General features: G+C 42.0%; 1 protein-coding gene across 2 annotated transcripts; it reads right to left on the minus strand.

The window, feature by feature from the left end:
• Nucleotides 1–205: 205 nt before the first annotated feature.
• Nucleotides 206–17,166, minus strand: Lactb (lactamase beta). Of its 2 annotated transcripts, XM_090358238.1 has the most exons (6): nt 16,794–17,166; nt 16,114–16,180; nt 12,436–12,626; nt 11,782–12,127; nt 8,929–9,094; nt 206–2,001 (listed from the first exon to the last, which is right to left on the minus strand). In XM_090358238.1, the coding sequence occupies exons 1-6, from the start codon at nt 17,136–17,138 to the stop codon at nt 1,473–1,475; spliced, it is 1,644 nt and encodes a 547-aa protein (XP_090214364.1). In that variant the 5' UTR covers nt 17,139–17,166; the 3' UTR covers nt 206–1,472. The 2 variants fall into 2 exon arrangements, with proteins under 2 accessions (XP_090214364.1, XP_090214365.1); XM_090358239.1 differs by lacking the exon at nt 206–2,001 and having other exon boundaries at nt 8,952–9,090.
• Between the last annotated feature and the right edge of the window lie 775 nt (nt 17,167–17,941).

The following is a 17,941-nucleotide window of genomic DNA, read 5'->3' on the forward strand; positions in this document are numbered from 1 at the left end:
AAACTAAAAATAGTTATTTGGTTTACTCTTTTTTTCATATATTTTTATTGTAATTTTTAGAAGAGTTACATTATATTCACCAGATAGAAGGTGCATTACTTCACAAACATTGATACCCTTTCTCATGTCTTGGTTCCCATTTCCCTCCCCCCATCCCCACCCCTCATCTTGTTGTCCCCCCTTCCCTAGCCTATTTCAAATATTATTAGGTTTACTCTTGTTGCCATATTTCATGTATATTTAAATTTTAAAATAATACAAAAGGCATGACATTTTTATCAAAAAAGACATGGATTGTAATGTTTACTAAACATGAACACCAGACAGATGCCCCAAAAGCCAGAAAAAACTAGGACAATGAAATGGATTTGTTGTAGGGAATTGCTCTTTTTACTTCATACATCCAGGGAAATCCGTCCTTTTGTAATGTAGGAAATGAAGAAACAGACTTAGAGCTACCCCCCCCCCCAAAAAAAAACCCGAAACCCACTTTTATTAGAGTTTCTAAAACTTTCTGGGATTTTCCTAACTGCAGTGACACACTGGTAATCTCCAGAGCACACCTTCTGTGGGTTTTACAACAATATCCCAAGGTCAACACTAGAATGTGTGAAGCCATTCTCTAAGATGTACCCCATGACTCCCCACTACTGGTATTCATTCATGTGTTTGTATAAACCTCCCCAACACTGGATCAGGGTTGTAAAGAGCTATATGTATTTAACACTCTGGAAAATCCATCACTGAGAACTCTGGTCAGAGTGTGGCTGTAAACATCCAAGCTGCCTTCCAATGATTCCCACTTTTCTCCAATACGATTGGGTCTCATCAGACCTATGAGATCAGGTCATCTGCCATCAGGTAACACCTGAGGCTGCCTTATAAAATATACTCTCTGAGCTTGTACTGGTTCATTCTCTTTGTCACTTGCTCTAGAAGTTAAGTATATCTGTAGAGGAGTCCATATGGTGATAAATGAAGAACTGAGTCCAGGCCCATGAGTAAGCTACCCTGGAAGCATCTGCTCTGGTTTGGAGTCACTTAGACAACTACACCTTGTCTGTGGCCTCCTTGCAGGTTCTGCACCTGGCCATTTTCCCCATTCCTCCTACATCCCTGAGCCTCGGGCACCGAGGTGGTAAGTGCTGTTCTCTTGGTTGCCACACACATGGCAACAAAATTCCTCATAATCTTGTTTCTGCTGTTATTTGAAGGCCCTTGTGGAATGTGATTTTTCTCTTTTACATATTCAAGTGCTGCATTTCTATTGGAATATTTTTTTATTATTTCAAGAGTTTACATTTTGCAAAAAGTAGAAATAATAGGTTACTTCCCTGAGTGTAAAGAACTCAATTCTAAAATAGTTACACAATTAAGCAATTAGAAGTACATAATTCTTGGCATTTAATTTTACTCTATTAAAAACTTAAGCCTTAAAAACTCCACATATGTTGGAAGGGGTCACTGTCTCATTAACAGTTAGATCGGTCTTTATCAAATTCCAGGGCAATCTTCAGGGCCGTGCTGTTGAGGCCAACAGACTGCATATTACAGATGATAGAAACAATCACCCCTCGAGGGGGAACCTTGTCACTCAAAGCCTCCGTATCCAGTTCTTCAGGTAGGATCAGTAGGACACTGCTGGCCCCCACTGCACCACCAGTGTGTGAGGCATAGTGCCGCTGCTTTCTACACGAGCCATATGTCTGCTTCTTCTCTACAACACCCCACGCCATTGCGTATTGGCCCTCTTTATCCCAAGACATCTCTGTGTTCGGGACTGGTGTCCAGATCATAACCATTGTTTCCGGCTTGAGATATCCAGGCAGAAGGTTTTCATTGAAGTTCTTGAACAGCCTGACCTGGTAACCATAGAGCATTGCATTCCCAAACTTTAGCATGTCACCCACTGTGGACAAAAATCCACCACCAGCCCACTTATAGGAGTTATCCACATAAGGTGTGTTGATAAGACGTCTCTTCTTATTGTAAACATAAAATCTAAAATGAAATAAGAATGTCATTAAAAGTTCAGTAGTCTATTCTTGACTTAGGACTAGGAAAATGTATACAGAAGACAAGTTGCATTTCAATGTAGTGATAATACATTCAATTATAAATAACCCAGTGACACTGATTATTGGATAATCTGTAAATTAAAGCATAGAAACTTCATTTTTCTGTGCATATGGACAGGAAACATTTATCAGTTGATCACTATTCCTAGCCCTTGAACTTAAAGTAGAGTCAGAGGCACAAGTGAATTTTATAAGTAAAGCTATACAATGTTTAGAAATAAGATTTGAAAGACTAAATTTCAAATGTTATGTAAAACCATTAGGACATGGTACTTTCCTGTTTGTGTGAAAGAGTTGGTTTGAATTCCAGCTGACACTCTTACTTCTTATGCTTTTCTTTGATAAGTATTTACATATAGTTTTTACTATACGTCAGGCACTGTTTTAACAAGTTCGTAAATATGACCTTATGTATTCTTGTAGCAGTATTGGAAGTGCCTGCTTGACAAATGATAAGGTCACACTGCTTGGGAATAACAGGGGTTTGCAAATCAAAGCCAGGCAGTTAGCAATGGCTATCTCGTGCTGCCTGTCTCAGCATCTTGGTCATCTTAGTTTGTGATCTAGGGATCAAAACACCTATATTGCAGAGTTTGGAATACATGTATAAAACACTGCACATTGTTGACAGGTGCTTTATTTAACATTTTGTGTGTGTATGTGCTCGTGCCCATGCATTTGTGCTGGTACTGGGGCTTGAACTTAGGGCCTAGGCACTGTTCTTTAGTTGTTTTGTCTCAAAGGTGGCACTCCAGCACTTGAGCCACAGCTCCACTTCTGGCTTTTCACTGGTTAACTGGAGATAAGAGTCTCCGATTTTTTTGTTCCTGCTGGTTTTGAGCCATGATTCTAAGATCTCAGCCTCCTGAGTAGCTAGATTACAGATGTGAACCACCAGCACCTGGTTTGTCGGCAGGTGCTTTCTAAGTAAATGAGAACTGTTACTAAGGCATCTCACATTCTTAGTGGATGCCTTACTATGTGTCAGGGTTTGTTTTAATGCTGGAATAGAGTTGAGAAGAGACAAAGAGCCTGGCCTCATGGGGTTTTTCTTGCAGTATTGCTGCAGTGAAATCACAGAATAACTGAACAAGCAATAAAGCTTTGCTCCTGTGAGCCCATTCTTTCAACAGTCATAACAGTGTTGTTCCTGGGCTCTGAGTTTGTTGACTGCCTTCCTCCAATGATTTGCAGTCTCTTTTGAGCTTTTCTCTCCCACGCCCTGTCCCACTTGAATCTCACTATGACTTTAAAACTCTGAAGTTTCTACCTGTGACTGTGGCTCCCAACCTATTTCCCTTTCTGTACTGTTCGGTCTTTGTATTCCTGCCCATTTTAACCTTTGTCTGTTTTAGCCTGAGCAGTAAAACCAGCTATTTCAACTACGCTAGCTGTGCTTTAACTTCCTGGAGTGTGCTAAGAATTCCTATTCTATCATCTCAGTGCACAAAAGACTACAGTTGCCTCTAGGTGTGGTGGCGGGGAGGACAACCTGCTGAATAGCACCTCACAGTATACATTGTTCCCTCATGTACTGGGCTCTTTAACCCCTTATGATCTACTGCATTCCCCACAATTACTGCACAATTCTGTTGTCGATGGGCACTTTTAGTTCCCTCTGCAATCCTCCTCTGCTTTGCCCCTACAGCCATTAGATTTTATTTGGGGACAGTACTGGGTTTTAATCTCAAGAGCCTGTGCTTTCTAGGCAAGCATTTAAGCCATACCTTCAGTTATTTTTCAGGTAAGATCTCGTATATTTTCCAGGCCTTAAGCCTCAATCTTACTAATGGTGGCCTCTCATGTAGCTGCCTACACAGGGATGGATACTGTGCCTGGCTTATTAAAATTATTATTAAAACAGAGTCTTCTTAATTTTTTTCCTAGGCTGATCTTTGCCTCTCAAATAGCTGAGGTTATAAACGTGAGACATTACACCCAGCTACTTAATTCTTGACACAAGGCCTCACGTTGTAGGCCAAGCGTTAGCCTCAAACGTCCTATGTAGTCTAGGCTGGTCCTAAACTTAGGAACTTCCTGCCTTCACCTTCTAAGTACTAGGATCACAGGCATCCAGCCTTAACTGGCCCTATTCTAAACATACATACATATTTATGTTCATGTTCATGCTGAGCTTTTTGCTCAAGGCTGGCACTCTACCACTTGAGCCATATCTGCAGCCTACTTTAAGGACTTTATTTATATATTTATATATTTATTTTTGTCCATTGTGGGGCTTGAACTCTGGGCCTGGGCATTGTCCCTGAGCTCAGCTCAAGGCTACTGCCCTACCCCTGAGCCACAGCACCACTTCTGGTTTTGCAGTGGTTAATTGAAAATAAGAGTCTCATGGTCTTTTGTGCCAGGACTGAGTTTGAACTGTGGTCCTCAGATTTCAGCTTCCTGAGTAGCTAGGATTACAGGAATGAGCCACCACACCTGGCTCAAAAATGTTTTTATCCCTTAAAAGATTGACTTCCTAAGGCCGGGAGTTTGGCCTAGTGGTAGCGTGCTTGCCTAGCATGCATGAAGACCCAGGCTTGATTCCTTGGTACATAGAAAAAAGCTGGAAGTGGTGCTGAAGCTCAAGTGGTAGAGCTCTAGCCTTGAGAAAAGTCCAAGGACAGTGCTCAGGCCCTGAGCTCAAGTCCAGCACTGGCAAAAGATTGACTTCCTAATTCTTCCTTTAAGAATACAACAACTAGAGTCTTTAAACTCCTTTAAAATTGCTATTTAAAAAAAAAATCTGGGTGCCAGTGCTCATACCTGTAATCCTAGCTACTCAGGAGGCTGCGATCTGAGGATTAAAGTTCAAAGCCAGCCTGGGTATGAAACTCTGTGAGACTCTTACCTTCAATTAACCAAAAGTATTGCTGTGGCTCAAGTGGTAGAGCACTAGACTGAGCTGAACAGCTCAGGGACAGTGCCCAGGCCCCACAACTGACACATGCATGCACAGAAAAAGACACCGAGGTCCAAACATACCCAGTATCAAAAAAAAAAGCAAATGGACAAATCAATATTTCCTTTTTCTGTTCTATTTTACTTCAGCAGCATATTTAACTAAAGTGAATCAACAACCACCTTTGAAGCATTGGGTTCTATCAAAAAAAACCAACTAAACAAACAAATCTCTAGGTAAATGGGATCCTTTCACATTAGAAATGGAAACCCACTGCTTTTTCTTTTTAAAGAATGAAAACAAAAACAAAATTAACTTGCCACCCTATTTTTCTTTTTTGCAAGTTAAGTTACTTATAAGGAAGCAGCACAAGATACCTGCTGCATTCAGAGCCTTAATCTTTGTATTAAAACATGAGGCTCAGAAGTTCCAGTGTCTTCCTCAGCAGATCTAGATGTTCGATTTCAAATGCCTCCATCTCTGTGAATGGCACTATTCTAAATCAATCAATCTGTCTCTGTCTGTCTGTCTGTCTGTCTGTTTGTCTATATACATACAGGCACACACAGAGAAGGGAGAAAGAAGATAAATCTCAGATGTGCCCAACACATCTTAAAGACTCAGTGGATAACCTCTGGCATTGATATTTCTCTATTTTTATCATTTCCACTAGATTATGTTAAATCTAAAAAAATAAGCAGGTAGGACTACTTTAAACACACACAGGGAGTCTAAAACGATCAAGAAGCACAAGCCTTCCTAAAGAATTAAAATGCATTGCTTGATGCTGACCTAATTTCTACTGGGTCCACCCACACACCTCTTTCAGGCCATGGACTGTTTACAATGCATATTCAATCCCTTTAAGTAAGCTGTAATTTGTACTGATAATTTAAATAAAACAGAAAGCTGAACAAGACTAAAGTGCACATAGAAACATAAAGCTTAAAAAGCAACCCTTGAAAGTGCCACCATTTCATAGTCTCTTCACAGTGTCATTCAGACATTTGGAAAGTGTGTGGAACTGGAAATATGATGTGGGAAATTAGCTGTTGGTTTGTTAAATGTGCACTTTCTGGAATGGAGCTGTGGCTCAAGTGTTAGAATGCTAGCCTTGAGCTGAAGAGCTCAGGGACAATGCCCAGGCCCAGAATTCAAGCCCCATGACCCACCAAAAAAAAAAAAAAGGTGTATTTTCTAAGAAATCAAATTAAATATTAATAAAAAGAAAATATCACAACTATGAAACTCATTAACAATTAATCAAAGCCCCTTTTGTAAGTTACTAACACACATTATAACATTCAGAACTGTGAAAACATGCATGCGCGCACACACACACACACACACGTATATGCTGGGAATGTGTCCTTAGTGATAGAGTGTTTCCTTAGCATGCATGAAGCGCTGGGTTCAATTCCTCTGTACCACTTAAACAGAAAAAGCCATAAATGGTGCTGCAGCTCAAGTGGTAGAGTTCTAACCTTGAGCAAAAGAAGCTCAGGGACAGCCAATTCAGTTTCTGAAATTATATGCTAAAATCTCTCTTGATCCTTGATAAAACTGAAGTGTAACATATCCTGTCACCCTTGCCAGCTGACTTTTTAAAGGTTCTAGGAAAATAGCTGGTTTAAGGAGATCCTAAGCTGATTTCTCTTTGAGGCGTTTGCTTATGAAATACCTAAGTGATAGAAAATCTAGCCTACAGCTCTCAGTTGTAAAAATGATATCCTTTTCAGAATGGTCTTTAATTTTATCTTAAACCTTTTATTTATACTGTTTTTGTGTCTGTCAACCTATGACATTTCTAGTGTGTAGTTTTCAATAAAAAAAAAAGGGGCAAAACCAAACAAAACAAAAAAGAAGCTCAGGGACAATGCCTGGGCCGTGAGTTCAAGCCCTAGGACTGGCAAATAAATAAACAAATGAATAAATATAAATAAATAAATAAATATGTCTGTGTACATACATATGCTGGTGGATCACACCTGTAAATTCCAACTCCTCAAAAGGCTGAGATCTCTCTGAGAACTGTGGTTTAAAGCCAGCCCAGGCAAGAAAGTCTGAGACTCTCATCTCCAATTACTCACCAGAAAACTGGAAGTAGAGCTGAGGCTCAAAGTGGCAGAGTGCTAGCCTTGAGCAAAAGAGCTTAAGGACAGAGCCGAGGTCTTGACTTCAAGCTCCAGGACAGAGTATTTTTAAAAAGTTAAGGATGGCAGTGCATGCCTATAATCTCAGCATGGGGGAGGCCAATGCAGGATGATTCTGAATTTGAGGCTGGCTTGGATTACATAGGGAGACCTTGTTTCAAAACACCAAAAAAAAAAAAAAGAAAAGAAAATATGTACATATGGGTAAGCATTCTAGTAACCATTTAGTGTTCTTTTACTATTTTATTAAATAGCAGCAGTGGCAGACTACAGTCATTGAAGAGAATAATAACCCAGAAGTACATTCTGGAATGAACAAATAAACACAAAAGAGAAAGGACTTCCTTAGAATAAATGCAGAAGATGTGACAGAATGAGGAAGCCACCATCTGGCCACCATTTCTATACTGTAAGTGCTGACTCAGTCATTAGTCATTAAACTTGAGGAGAAGCAGGATTTTTTTTTTATAACATCACCTCAAAATACACTTGTTAATAAGAAATGAAGATTACAGTAAAGAGTGGAGGCCCCAGGGCCAGGAGTGTGGCCTAGTGGTAGCGTGCTCACCTAACATGCACAAAGCTTGGGTTCTATTCCCCGGAACTACATACACCAAAAAAGTTGGAAGTGGCGCTATGGCTCAAGTGGCAGAGTGCTAGCCTTGACCAAAAAGTATCCAAGGACAGTGCCCAGGCCCTGAGTTCAAGCCCCAAGACTGGCAAAAATAAAAAATAAAAAAGCCAGGTGTGGTGGCTCACGCCTGTAATCCTAGCTACTCAGGAGGCTGAGATCTGAAAGTTGTGGTTCAAAGGAAGCCTGGGCACAAAAGACCATGAGATTGTTATTTCCAACTAACCACTAGAAAACTGTAAGTGGGGCTGTGGCTCAAGTAGTAGGGATGTAGCCTTGAGCTGAAGAGCTCAGGGACAACACCCAGGCACAGGGGTAAGGTAGTAGCCTTGAGCTGAAGAGTTCAGGGACAGCAACCAGGCTCAAACTTCAAGCCCCACGACCCAGACACACACACACACACACACACACACACACACACACACACACACACACAGTAGAGGTCCCCATCCCAATAAAGCTACAAAAACTAATCACTAATGATGGGCCAATTAACAGAGCTGTGACAGCTAAATGGAGTAGGTACCCCACAGTGATCCCCAGACTGGGTTTTTCTTTTCCTTTTTTTCTATGAAGGACATGACAAGTGGCAAAATTGGAATAAATGCTGCAAAACATTGTGTCAATGTCAATTTCTTGAACGTACTCATCATATTTAGAAGATAAAAGTATTTATTGGGAGTGGATAGATATCATGACTCTGATGATTTCAAGGGTCCAGAAACAGAAAGAAAGAAAGAGAGAGAGAGAGAGAGAGAGAGAGAGAGAGAGAGAGAGTCTGTAGTGGCCTGACACTGATGGATCTGGATGCAGGGTACCCAGAACTCTTCAATATTATTCCAACTTTCCTCTAAGAATGAAATTATCACTAAAGAAACATTAAAACAACTAAAATTGAAAAGACAAAACATGAACTGAAGCACGACTAAGAGACACTGCAGGCCCACATGTGAGTTGTAAGCCTGGTTTAGTACCTGATAAGTGGTTATTATGATGATTTTTACTTGAGCATCTAGGGAGCTTTACAAACGCACAAAAAACATGGAGAGAAGCTTCCACAATGCAGCAAGTTGACGTTGAAATGGAGACAAAGTAAATCTGATTTCAAATGGACAAGGTAGTGTTGAGGTTTGAAAGCCAAACACAGCAGAGGGACTGTTTTACCTTGCTCTATTGTAAATGACGGGCTCATTTTCTTCCTGCACAGTTGTCAGCATATCCAAGTCATGGAATATTTTCTGCATATAATCCAAATATTTACATCCTGAAGCTCTTTCTACTATGGCTGCCAGGAGGGTATAGCCAAAAGTTGAATACAAAAACTGACTACCTTGAGACATCATTGCAAAGGGGAAGGGGAGAAAAAATGCTTGATTAGTATTTAAAAGTAGGCAAAATACTTCCCTTTGCAAATAGGCATACCTTTAAAACTGGAATACTTTACTTCAACAATTAGGAGGTCATAGCTACTATATCAGCAAATTAGCTTTGTATTTCATTTCCCTGCTGCAAGAATAAAAATGATAGCCAGTATATAGATTTAAGATTTTCACACAAATCTGCTCTTTAGACTGGCCATGAAATCAGCAAATAATTCCTACCTTGAAAGAAAACAAAAATCCTTCACACTGGCAATCAAATAGGAATGGGGAGGGAAAAGCAAATATGATTTCTTGATCAACTGTTTTGTTTCCAATACATCTACCAACTACTGAGTAAAGGTAAAAATAGGTGTACAAGTTCCTATTTTAATAAGTATATGTAAGCAAAAATTTATTTCAAATATATATATTTAAAGGTATATATTTATATATACATACAAGTAGTTTCAAATACAAACATTACATCACTTAAAAGATTTTATGATCCATAGAAAATTTTTAAATGTGGAAATTTAATTTTTAAGGACAAATCCATAATTGCATTTTATTTGCCTTAATTATATCCCTATATCTATTCACAGTAAATATAACTTTTAAAATGAAAGTAGAATAAAAGCTACTCAGGAGACTGAGATTTGAGAATCACAGTTCAAGCTAGCTGGGGTAGGAAAGTCTGTGAGACTCCTATCACCAATTAATCATCAAAAAGCCAGAAGTGGGGCCGGGAGTTTGGCCTAGTGGTAAAAGTGCTTGCCTAGCATGCATGAAGACCCAGGTTCGATTCCTTGGTACCACATACATAGAAAAAAAAAAAGCCAGCAGTGGTGCTGAGGCTCAAGTGGTAGCGCTCTAGCCTTGAGAAAGTCCAAGGACAGTGCTCAGGCCCTGAGCTCAAGCCCAGGACAGGCACCAAAAAAAAAAAAAAAAGCCAGAAGTGGAGCTGTAGCTCAAATGATAGAGTGCTACTCTTGAGGGAAAAAAAAGCTCAGGGCCATGTTCAGGCCCTGAGTTCAAACCTTAGTACTAGCATACACAAAACCCAAAGCTGGGCTCCAGTGACTTACATCTGTAATCCTAGCTACTCAGGAGGCTGAGATCTAAGGACAGTGATTCAAAGTCAGCCTGGGCAGAAAAGTCCCTGTGAGATTTTTATCTCTAATTAACCATGGACAAAAAGCAGAAATGGAGCTGTGGCTCAAAGTAGTATAGTGTTAGCCTTGTGCAAAACAGCTCAGAGACACCTCCCAGACCCTGAGTTCAAGCCTCATAACCAAAAAGTAAATACTAAAAAAAAAAAAACAACAATCATGACAAACAGTGCATATATCCACAGTAATTTAATGGTATAGTGTCAATAAATATAATGTATAAAAACAGAGATATGGTGCCGGGAGTTTGGCCTAGTGGTTAAAGTGCTTGCCTAGCATGCATGAAGACCCGGGTTTGATTCCTCGGTACCACATACATAGAAAAAAGCCGGAAGTGGTGCTGAGGCTCAAGTGGTAGAGCTCTAGCCTTGAGAAAGTCCAAGGACAGTGCTCAGGCCCTGAGCTCAAGCCCAGGACTGGCAAAAAAACAAAAAAACAAAAAACAAAAAAACAGAGATATGATGGGCATGGTGACTCATGCCTGTAATCCTGCTACTCAGGAGGCTGAGATCTGAGGATTGAGATTCAAAGCCAGCCGGGCACTAAAGACCGTGAGACTCTTATCTCCAATAAATTACTAGAAAACCAGAAGTGGAGCTTGGCTCAAGGGGTAGGGAGGTAGTCTTGATCTCCAGAGCTCGGGAACAAGACCCAGGCCCAGGGATAGGGCAGTAAGCCTTGAGCTGAAGAGCTCAGGAACAGCACCCAGCCCCAGAGTTTAAGCCCGAAGGCTGACAAAATAAATAAAATAAAATAACATATTAAAAAAAAAACAAAGATAAAGTCAGGCTTGGGGGCACTTCTAGGCCAGCCTGGGCTGCACAGAGAGATACTTTCTTTAATTTTTTTTTTTTAAAGGTGACTCAAGTGGGGCAGGGTGCCTGCCTAGTAAACACAAAGTCCTGACTTCAAAACACAGTATTGCCAAAAACTTAAAAAGATAGTATTTTAGCCAGGTGCCAGTAGCTCACACTTATAATCCTAGTTGTTCAGTAGGTTGAGATAGAGGATCAAAGTTTGAAGATACCCTGGGCATAAAAGTCTGAAAGACTACATCTTCAATTAACCAGAAAAAAAAAAAAAACTAGTCTAGAGGTATGACACAAGTAGTACAGTACCAAGTTGAAGCCTAATATCAGGAAAAGAAAAAAAAAGATGTATTTATTATGCAGGTTATCATTTGTTGGAAATTAAGTTGATGAACACTAGCTTCTTGCAAAAATGAAGTTGAGAATGACTTAAATTCTAACTACACAGGAGAATATTAATGATACTGTGTCCTTTTCACTTTGGTACAGGCTTTGGTCCTGAGAATTCTCTAATAACTTAGTTCGCCTTCCATGAGACTTGGGTGCTAAGCTTGGGCAGACAGAAAGGCAGGCATCAGACGGCTCACCTTCACTGAAGGTACTCAGGACACTATCATTTTGGGACTCCTGCAAAGGAACACTCCAGTAATGACTTCATTAAAAGGTGTTAACACTCACCAGGTTTAAAGAATAAAGGATCGTTTTTAAATAATCTTAGGGATTCAATTGAATTTTCAAACTTTTCCTTCAAATATAATTCGCCTTGTTCAAAATCATTTTTTTTCTTGCAAGGTTTTGCATTCCGGTATTTGGCTTCATTATCCTGCTCAGTTTTAGTCTTAGCGTTGTCTTGCTTGTCGTTATTTTTCCCTCCTTTTCCCTTCAAGTCTTTTTCTTGGTCAGATGCCATGGTTTCTCTCAACATCTTCTTATAAGCTTTCTCTTCCTTCACCTTTTTAATGTCCTTTTCATAGTGACGGATCCCACTTAAATGGGAAATCAGTAATCTTGTTGTGACAGAAACCTAATTGTCAAAAATGAAAATCCAATTACAACAGTAAAACCCTGTAGTCACAAGTTAATGTCCTTGGGATGAATGTCTCAGGAACTACGCATTTTAAACTGCTGTGGGAGAAGTGTCATGTAAGAAACCTTACCATTCACTTTCAGGAGAAAAGCAAATTATCATCTGGAGTTAAAAGTACTTAGTTCAATCAGTACCAATTACTGCAAAGTGATCAAAGCACAAAATCCTGTGAAGTATCCTAAATACAATCTCCAGCTTAAAGCATTTAACATGCTGTAAGTAAAATGAAGTGTGAGTTTCATTACCTTTTCACCTTCGTATTCTTTCTCTGGGAACTCGGGAACATAATGCTGGACTGGAACATCAAGATCCAGCTTCCCAGCCTCCCACAATTTGGCCAGAGCAACCATGGTGAGGCTTTTGCTGATGCTGGCAATTCTCATCACTGTCTCTGGTTTACAAGGCACACGATTCTCCACATCTGCATAACCTAAGCCTTCAGGGGAGATAAAGCAAAACATCTTCACTGTCAAAGAAATCCTCAGAAATGGAATTAATACCAGCTGAAAACATACTACAGCTTTATCTACAGGAAAATGCAACCTGATTTTTAAAAAATAAGTTATGGAAAATGGGAAATGGATGAATGAGTCTCAGTACATAGATAACATAACCCTAACAATTTAACTTTATAACCATACTAAAACTTCACCCTGCGCCCAATCATTTCCCATGTAATTTGGACATTAGTTTTTCCTAGATTATCTTATTTGGTTATTCTACACTTTAAATCAATTACTCTATAATCTTTAAAGTAAACAAAATTGAAGGTGTCAGTGGCTTCTGCATGTAATCTCAGCTACTCAAGACAGATCTGAGGATCATGATCCAAGCAAGCCAGAAAAGAAAGTCCCTGAGCCTCTTATCTAGAACTAACCACCAAAATACCTGGGAGTAGAGCTGTGGCTGAAGTGCTAGATCGATAGCCTTAAGCAAAAAAGCTCAGGGACAGTACCCATGGCTGTAGTAACCCAAACAGCCCCAGGACTGGCACCAAAACAGAAAAAAGAAAAGCGGGGCGGGGGGGGGGGGGGGAGGGAGAGAAAACACTATCATTCTTCAGATGGGATGCCTTAATGTTTTGAGCAAGTTTGCACTGAATTCCTTTCAACAGCTACTCCAATAAGAATGAGTGTGGAAAGATCTCCTATAAATTAAATCCAGCTAACCATCAAATTAGCCATAAGCCATAAGAACAACAATGAGCTATTATTTTTTAAAAAGCTACTTCCAAAGACAATTTTGGTTTTCATCTTCTGCTCAGGGTGAAAATGTAAAGTCAGATCTAAGAGACAGATTCTAAAAAAAACAAAATGAAAGGCCAGGAGCATGGCCTAGTGGTAGAGTTCATGACTAGCATGCGCAAAGACCCAGATTTGATTCCTTGGTACCACATACACAGAAAAGGCCAGAAGTGGTGCTGTGGCTCAAGTGGTAGAGCAATAGCTTTGAGAAAGCCCAAGGACAGTGCCCAGGCCCTAAGTTCAAGACCCAGGACTGGAAAAAAATGGATACAATAGTTGTTTGTTTCTTTCTTCATTCATTCATTCGTGTGTGTGTGTGTGTGTGTGTGTGTGTGTGTGTGTGTGTGTATGTGTGTGTGTAGGTCCCTAGCTTAAAATCAGAGTTTGCGCACTGTCCCTGAGTTTCTTTTACACAAGGGTAGCACTCTACCATTTGATTCACAGCTCCACTTCTGACTTTGTCTGAGTTTATTAGAGATAAAGTGTCTCAGAAACTTTCTCTGGCTGGACTGGCTTCCAGACATGATCCTCAGATCTCAAGTCTCCTGAGTAGCTAAGATTGCCTGCATGGGCCACTCGTGTCTGACTTTTTTTTTTTTTTTTTTTTTTGAGAGAGAGAGGATCTAGGTAGCTAGTCCAGACTGGCTTCAAAATCACCATTAGTCTCCTGAATGTTGAGATTCTAGTTGTGAGCTACTATACCTAGTTCCCAATTATTGTAAATGTGAATTATGGTGCATATATAAATATACATGGTGAATATGAAAATATATGCATACATGAATACATATACATATACACATACACAGATATATTTTGGAGGTATTGGAGTTTGAATTTAGGAAAGTAAGTCCTCTATTTCATTAGCCACATCCTCAGTTCAATTGCAAAAATATTTTTCAAAAATAAAACCTTCAGGGGCTGAGAGCATGGCCTAGTGGTAGAGTGCTTGCCTAGCATGCACAGAGACCTGGGTTCGATTCCTGTGTACCATGTATACAGAAAAAGCCAGAAGTGGTGCTATGGCTCAAGTAGAAGAGCGCTAGCCTTGAGGAAAGCCCAAGGATAATGCTCAGGCCCTGAGTCCAAGCCCCTGGACTGGCAAAAAATAAAAGAAATAAAAATAAAATCTTCACTCGATACTAGTTACTCACACCTATAATCCTAGCTACTCAGGAGGCTGAGACCTGTGGACCATGAGTCAAAGCCAGCCTGGGCAGAAAAGTCTGTGAGACTCTTATATCCAATAAACTACTCAGAAAAGGCCAGAAGTGGTGCTGTGGTTCAAGTGGTAGAGCATTAGCCTTGAGCACAAAGAGGCTCAGGACAGTACACAGACTTTGAGCTTAAGCCCCAGGACTAACAACAACAGCAAAAAACAAAAACAAGAAACAAAAAACAAAAACCCTCACTCATGAAGCTAACATTTATTAACAATTGGGTTTTAAGATTCTTTTTTTTTTAAGCTTGGCACCAGTGGCTCATGCCTGTAATCCTAGCTATTCAGGAGGCTGAGATGTGAATGATCATGGTTCAAAGCTAGACTGGTCAGGAATATCCATGAGATTCTTACCTCCAATTAACCTTAACTGCCAAGAAACTGGAAGTGGCCCTATGGCTCAAAGTGGTAGATCACTAGCCTTGAGCAAAAGAGCTACACTGACACTTAGGAGAAGAATGTTTTTCAAAAACCTTCCGCTCTCATCAACTTCTTTCTCCCAACAGTTGCATCTTTCATCTTTCTTATAATGTCTGACATGTTGTTTACTAAAAGTAGGGTCCTCCAAAAATCTAGGTGGTCAACTGGACCAGTTTGATATCCCTAAGGGTTATTGACAATATGTGATAATTAATGGGTGGTTCTATATACAATGTTCACACCAACAAATCCAGTCTTTTTTTTTTTTTTTGTCTGTGTGAAGCTTGAACTTGAGGCCTGGGTGCTGTCCTTGAGCTCTTTTGTTCAAAGGTCCCACTTGATCACTTTGAGTGGTAGCACCACTTCTGGTTAATTGGATCAAAAGTCTAACAGACATTTCTGCCCAGGCTGGCACTGAACTGCAATCCTCAGATCTCAGCTTCCTGAGTAGCTAGGATTATAGGCATAGGCCACTAGCGGCTGACATGACTCCATTTTTTTTTTTTTTTTTTTGCCAGTCCTGGGCTTGAGCTCAGGGCCTGAGCACTGTCCTTGGACTTTCTCAAGGCTAGAGCTCTACCACTTGAGCCTCAGCACCACTTCCAGCTTTTTTCTATGTATGTGGTACCAAGGAATCGAACCCGGGTCTTCGTGCATGCGAGGCAAGCACTCTACCACTAGGCCAAACTCCCGGCCGTGACTCCATTTTTTAATGTGTCACTTTTAATTATTTTTGGTGGTGAGGACTGAACCCAGGCCTTGAGGATACTAACTAAGCACATGCTCTACCACTGAGCTACTCTCATATCCTTGTTAGTACCACATTATAAACTTTACACCCACTACCTGACGAATGTAACTATAACCACTCTATACATTACCCCAACAATAAAAAAAACTTTACAACAATTATCTATAATAGTAACATGATTCCTCATTCTATAGGTTTTATATAAATGAAATAGCCATGGGATTCTCTCCAACCTGAAAAACGTCAACTACCACAAAACAAGCCAGTAAAACCCATCTCCAGAGCTCACCTTCTGACCAGACTTCTTTTCCATCTACAGAAACACCAACCACTATGCCTGGTGCACCCACCTCATCCTAAGAGCAAAATGGAAAAGAACACACATCAAAGGCAGGCAAAAGACAGACGCCGATGGCTCCTGCCTGTGAATCCTATCGACTCGGAAGAAACTGAGATCTAAGGATCCATATTCTAAGCCCGGATCCGGAAAATCTGGGAGACAACGGTCACCAATAAATTACTGTCAAGTAGCAGAGTGGCAGCCTTGAGCTAAAGCAGCTCAGGGAGAGCACCCAGGCACTGAGTTCAAGCCCCAGGGACGAAAACAAGAACAAACTGGAATAATAACCTCGCATAACCCCAGACTTCAAAGGCTCTCAAAAGGGGGCCGGCCCGGCCCTCGAGGCCCCGCCCACCCCAGAACAGACCACGCCCGCTCGGCCTCAGGCCCCGCCCCGCGGGTCTCTGGGAAGCGCACCCCCAGGCCGCACAGCGGCGGGGCTATGACCTCAACCCCGACTTGGGCAACCCGAAGGGTGTAACAGCGGGCCCGGCAGTCAGGAAATGGGAAGTTCTTCTCAGAAGCACCAAAGCCTACACCCCCACCCTGGGTGGGGTCCGTTCTGAACCAGGAGACCGAGGGTCCCCACTGGGGGGGAAGGGGGAACGTCCCCTCCCTCGCGTCCGCACCTTGATCCTGTGTAGCAGGTCGCGGCTGTTTGCAATGGCCCTGGCGAAGCATTTGGAGGGGGGCGGGTCCAGGGCCTGTAGACACCCGGGGGCTAAAGGTTGCTCTGGCAGGGATTCGGCTTGAAGAGGTGCCTCAGGGTCCAGCTGAACCGGGACGGCACCCTTCAGTGCGCCCGCCAGCTTCGCCCCTAACGCCAGCCCCAGGCCCAACCCCAGGCCCCCGACCCAGCCGTGGCTGAGCGGTGGCAGCCCAGCCCGCTGGTGCGTCCCGCGCCGCCCGCAGCCCCGGGCTCGGCCTCTAGTGGCCGAGGCCCTCGCCGTGGCCGCTGACAGGAGCCGGTACATGGCGTCTGGGGATCCGGCAGGTCCACTTGGAGCTCGCTCAGGCGGGGCCCGCGGGAGAAGAGCGGGAGGGCGGGGCCGCGTCCGGGGGCGGGGCCGTAAGGAGACCCGTCCAGTCGATGCCCGGTAGTCGGAGTGCCTATCTTATCGATCCCCTAGGCCTTGCCTGCCTGCCCATCTGCCCGCACGCTTGCCTGCCTACCATACCTAGCATCATGGTCATGAGCCACTGGTGCCCAGCTTCATTTATCCCATAACACCTGTCTTCCAGCCTCCCTCCCTCCCTCCCTCCCCATTCCTCTCACCCCCCCACCACAAAGGGACCAGTAGGGAGGGTGATCTTTATCAAATTTTCACATTCGTGAGCATGTAATTAAAAATCTGGATAATTGTTCCCAGGAGGGGAGGGAGAAATATGATAAAGAAAAGCTTGAAACAAGAGACTTGTCCTACATTGGGGTCTTCAAGGGAAATGTCCCCCAAGGAACAGTGGCTGGTGGTTGTCGAGGAGGGGCAGGGAAGTGGGAGGAGCTGGAAGGTGAGCATGACTGTTCAAAGGGGAGATGAGAGGAACGACAGAGATAGGACTTTTATGTCAATTGGAAATGAATCCCTCAGATTTATCAGCCCGAGCTGGCCTCAAACTGTAATCCTCAGATCTCAGCCTCTTGAGTGGCAAGGATTAACTCCAGATGCCTAGCACAACTAAATGGCTTCTTGGTAAGTAATTTGGAAATAAAACCCCAATGGGACCTAGTGAAACTCTGAATATGGCTGAAGAGAGTGGGATTTCAAATTGGGTGCCA

Source organism: Megascapheus bottae, chromosome 25, assembly GCF_031878675.1.
Source record: "Megascapheus bottae isolate mThoBot1 chromosome 25, mThoBot2.hap1, whole genome shotgun sequence".
In the NCBI taxonomy this organism is placed as follows: domain Eukaryota; kingdom Metazoa; phylum Chordata; class Mammalia; order Rodentia; family Geomyidae; genus Megascapheus; species Megascapheus bottae.

Bases quoted from the DNA above. Each gene is read 5' to 3' on its own strand.
- Lactb (XM_090358238.1), bottom strand. From the start codon at position 17,138: ATGTACCGGCTCCTGTCAGCGGCCACGGCGAGGGCCTCGGCCACTAGA. The intron at 12,627-16,113 runs GTGAGCTCTGGA...TCTCCCCTGAAG, and splicing joins AAAAGAAGTCTGGTCAGAAG to GCTTAGGTTATGCAGATGTG. The intron at 9,095-11,781 runs GTGAGTGTTAAC...TGATGTCTCAAG, and splicing joins TCCTTTATTCTTTAAACCTG to GTAGTCAGTTTTTGTATTCA.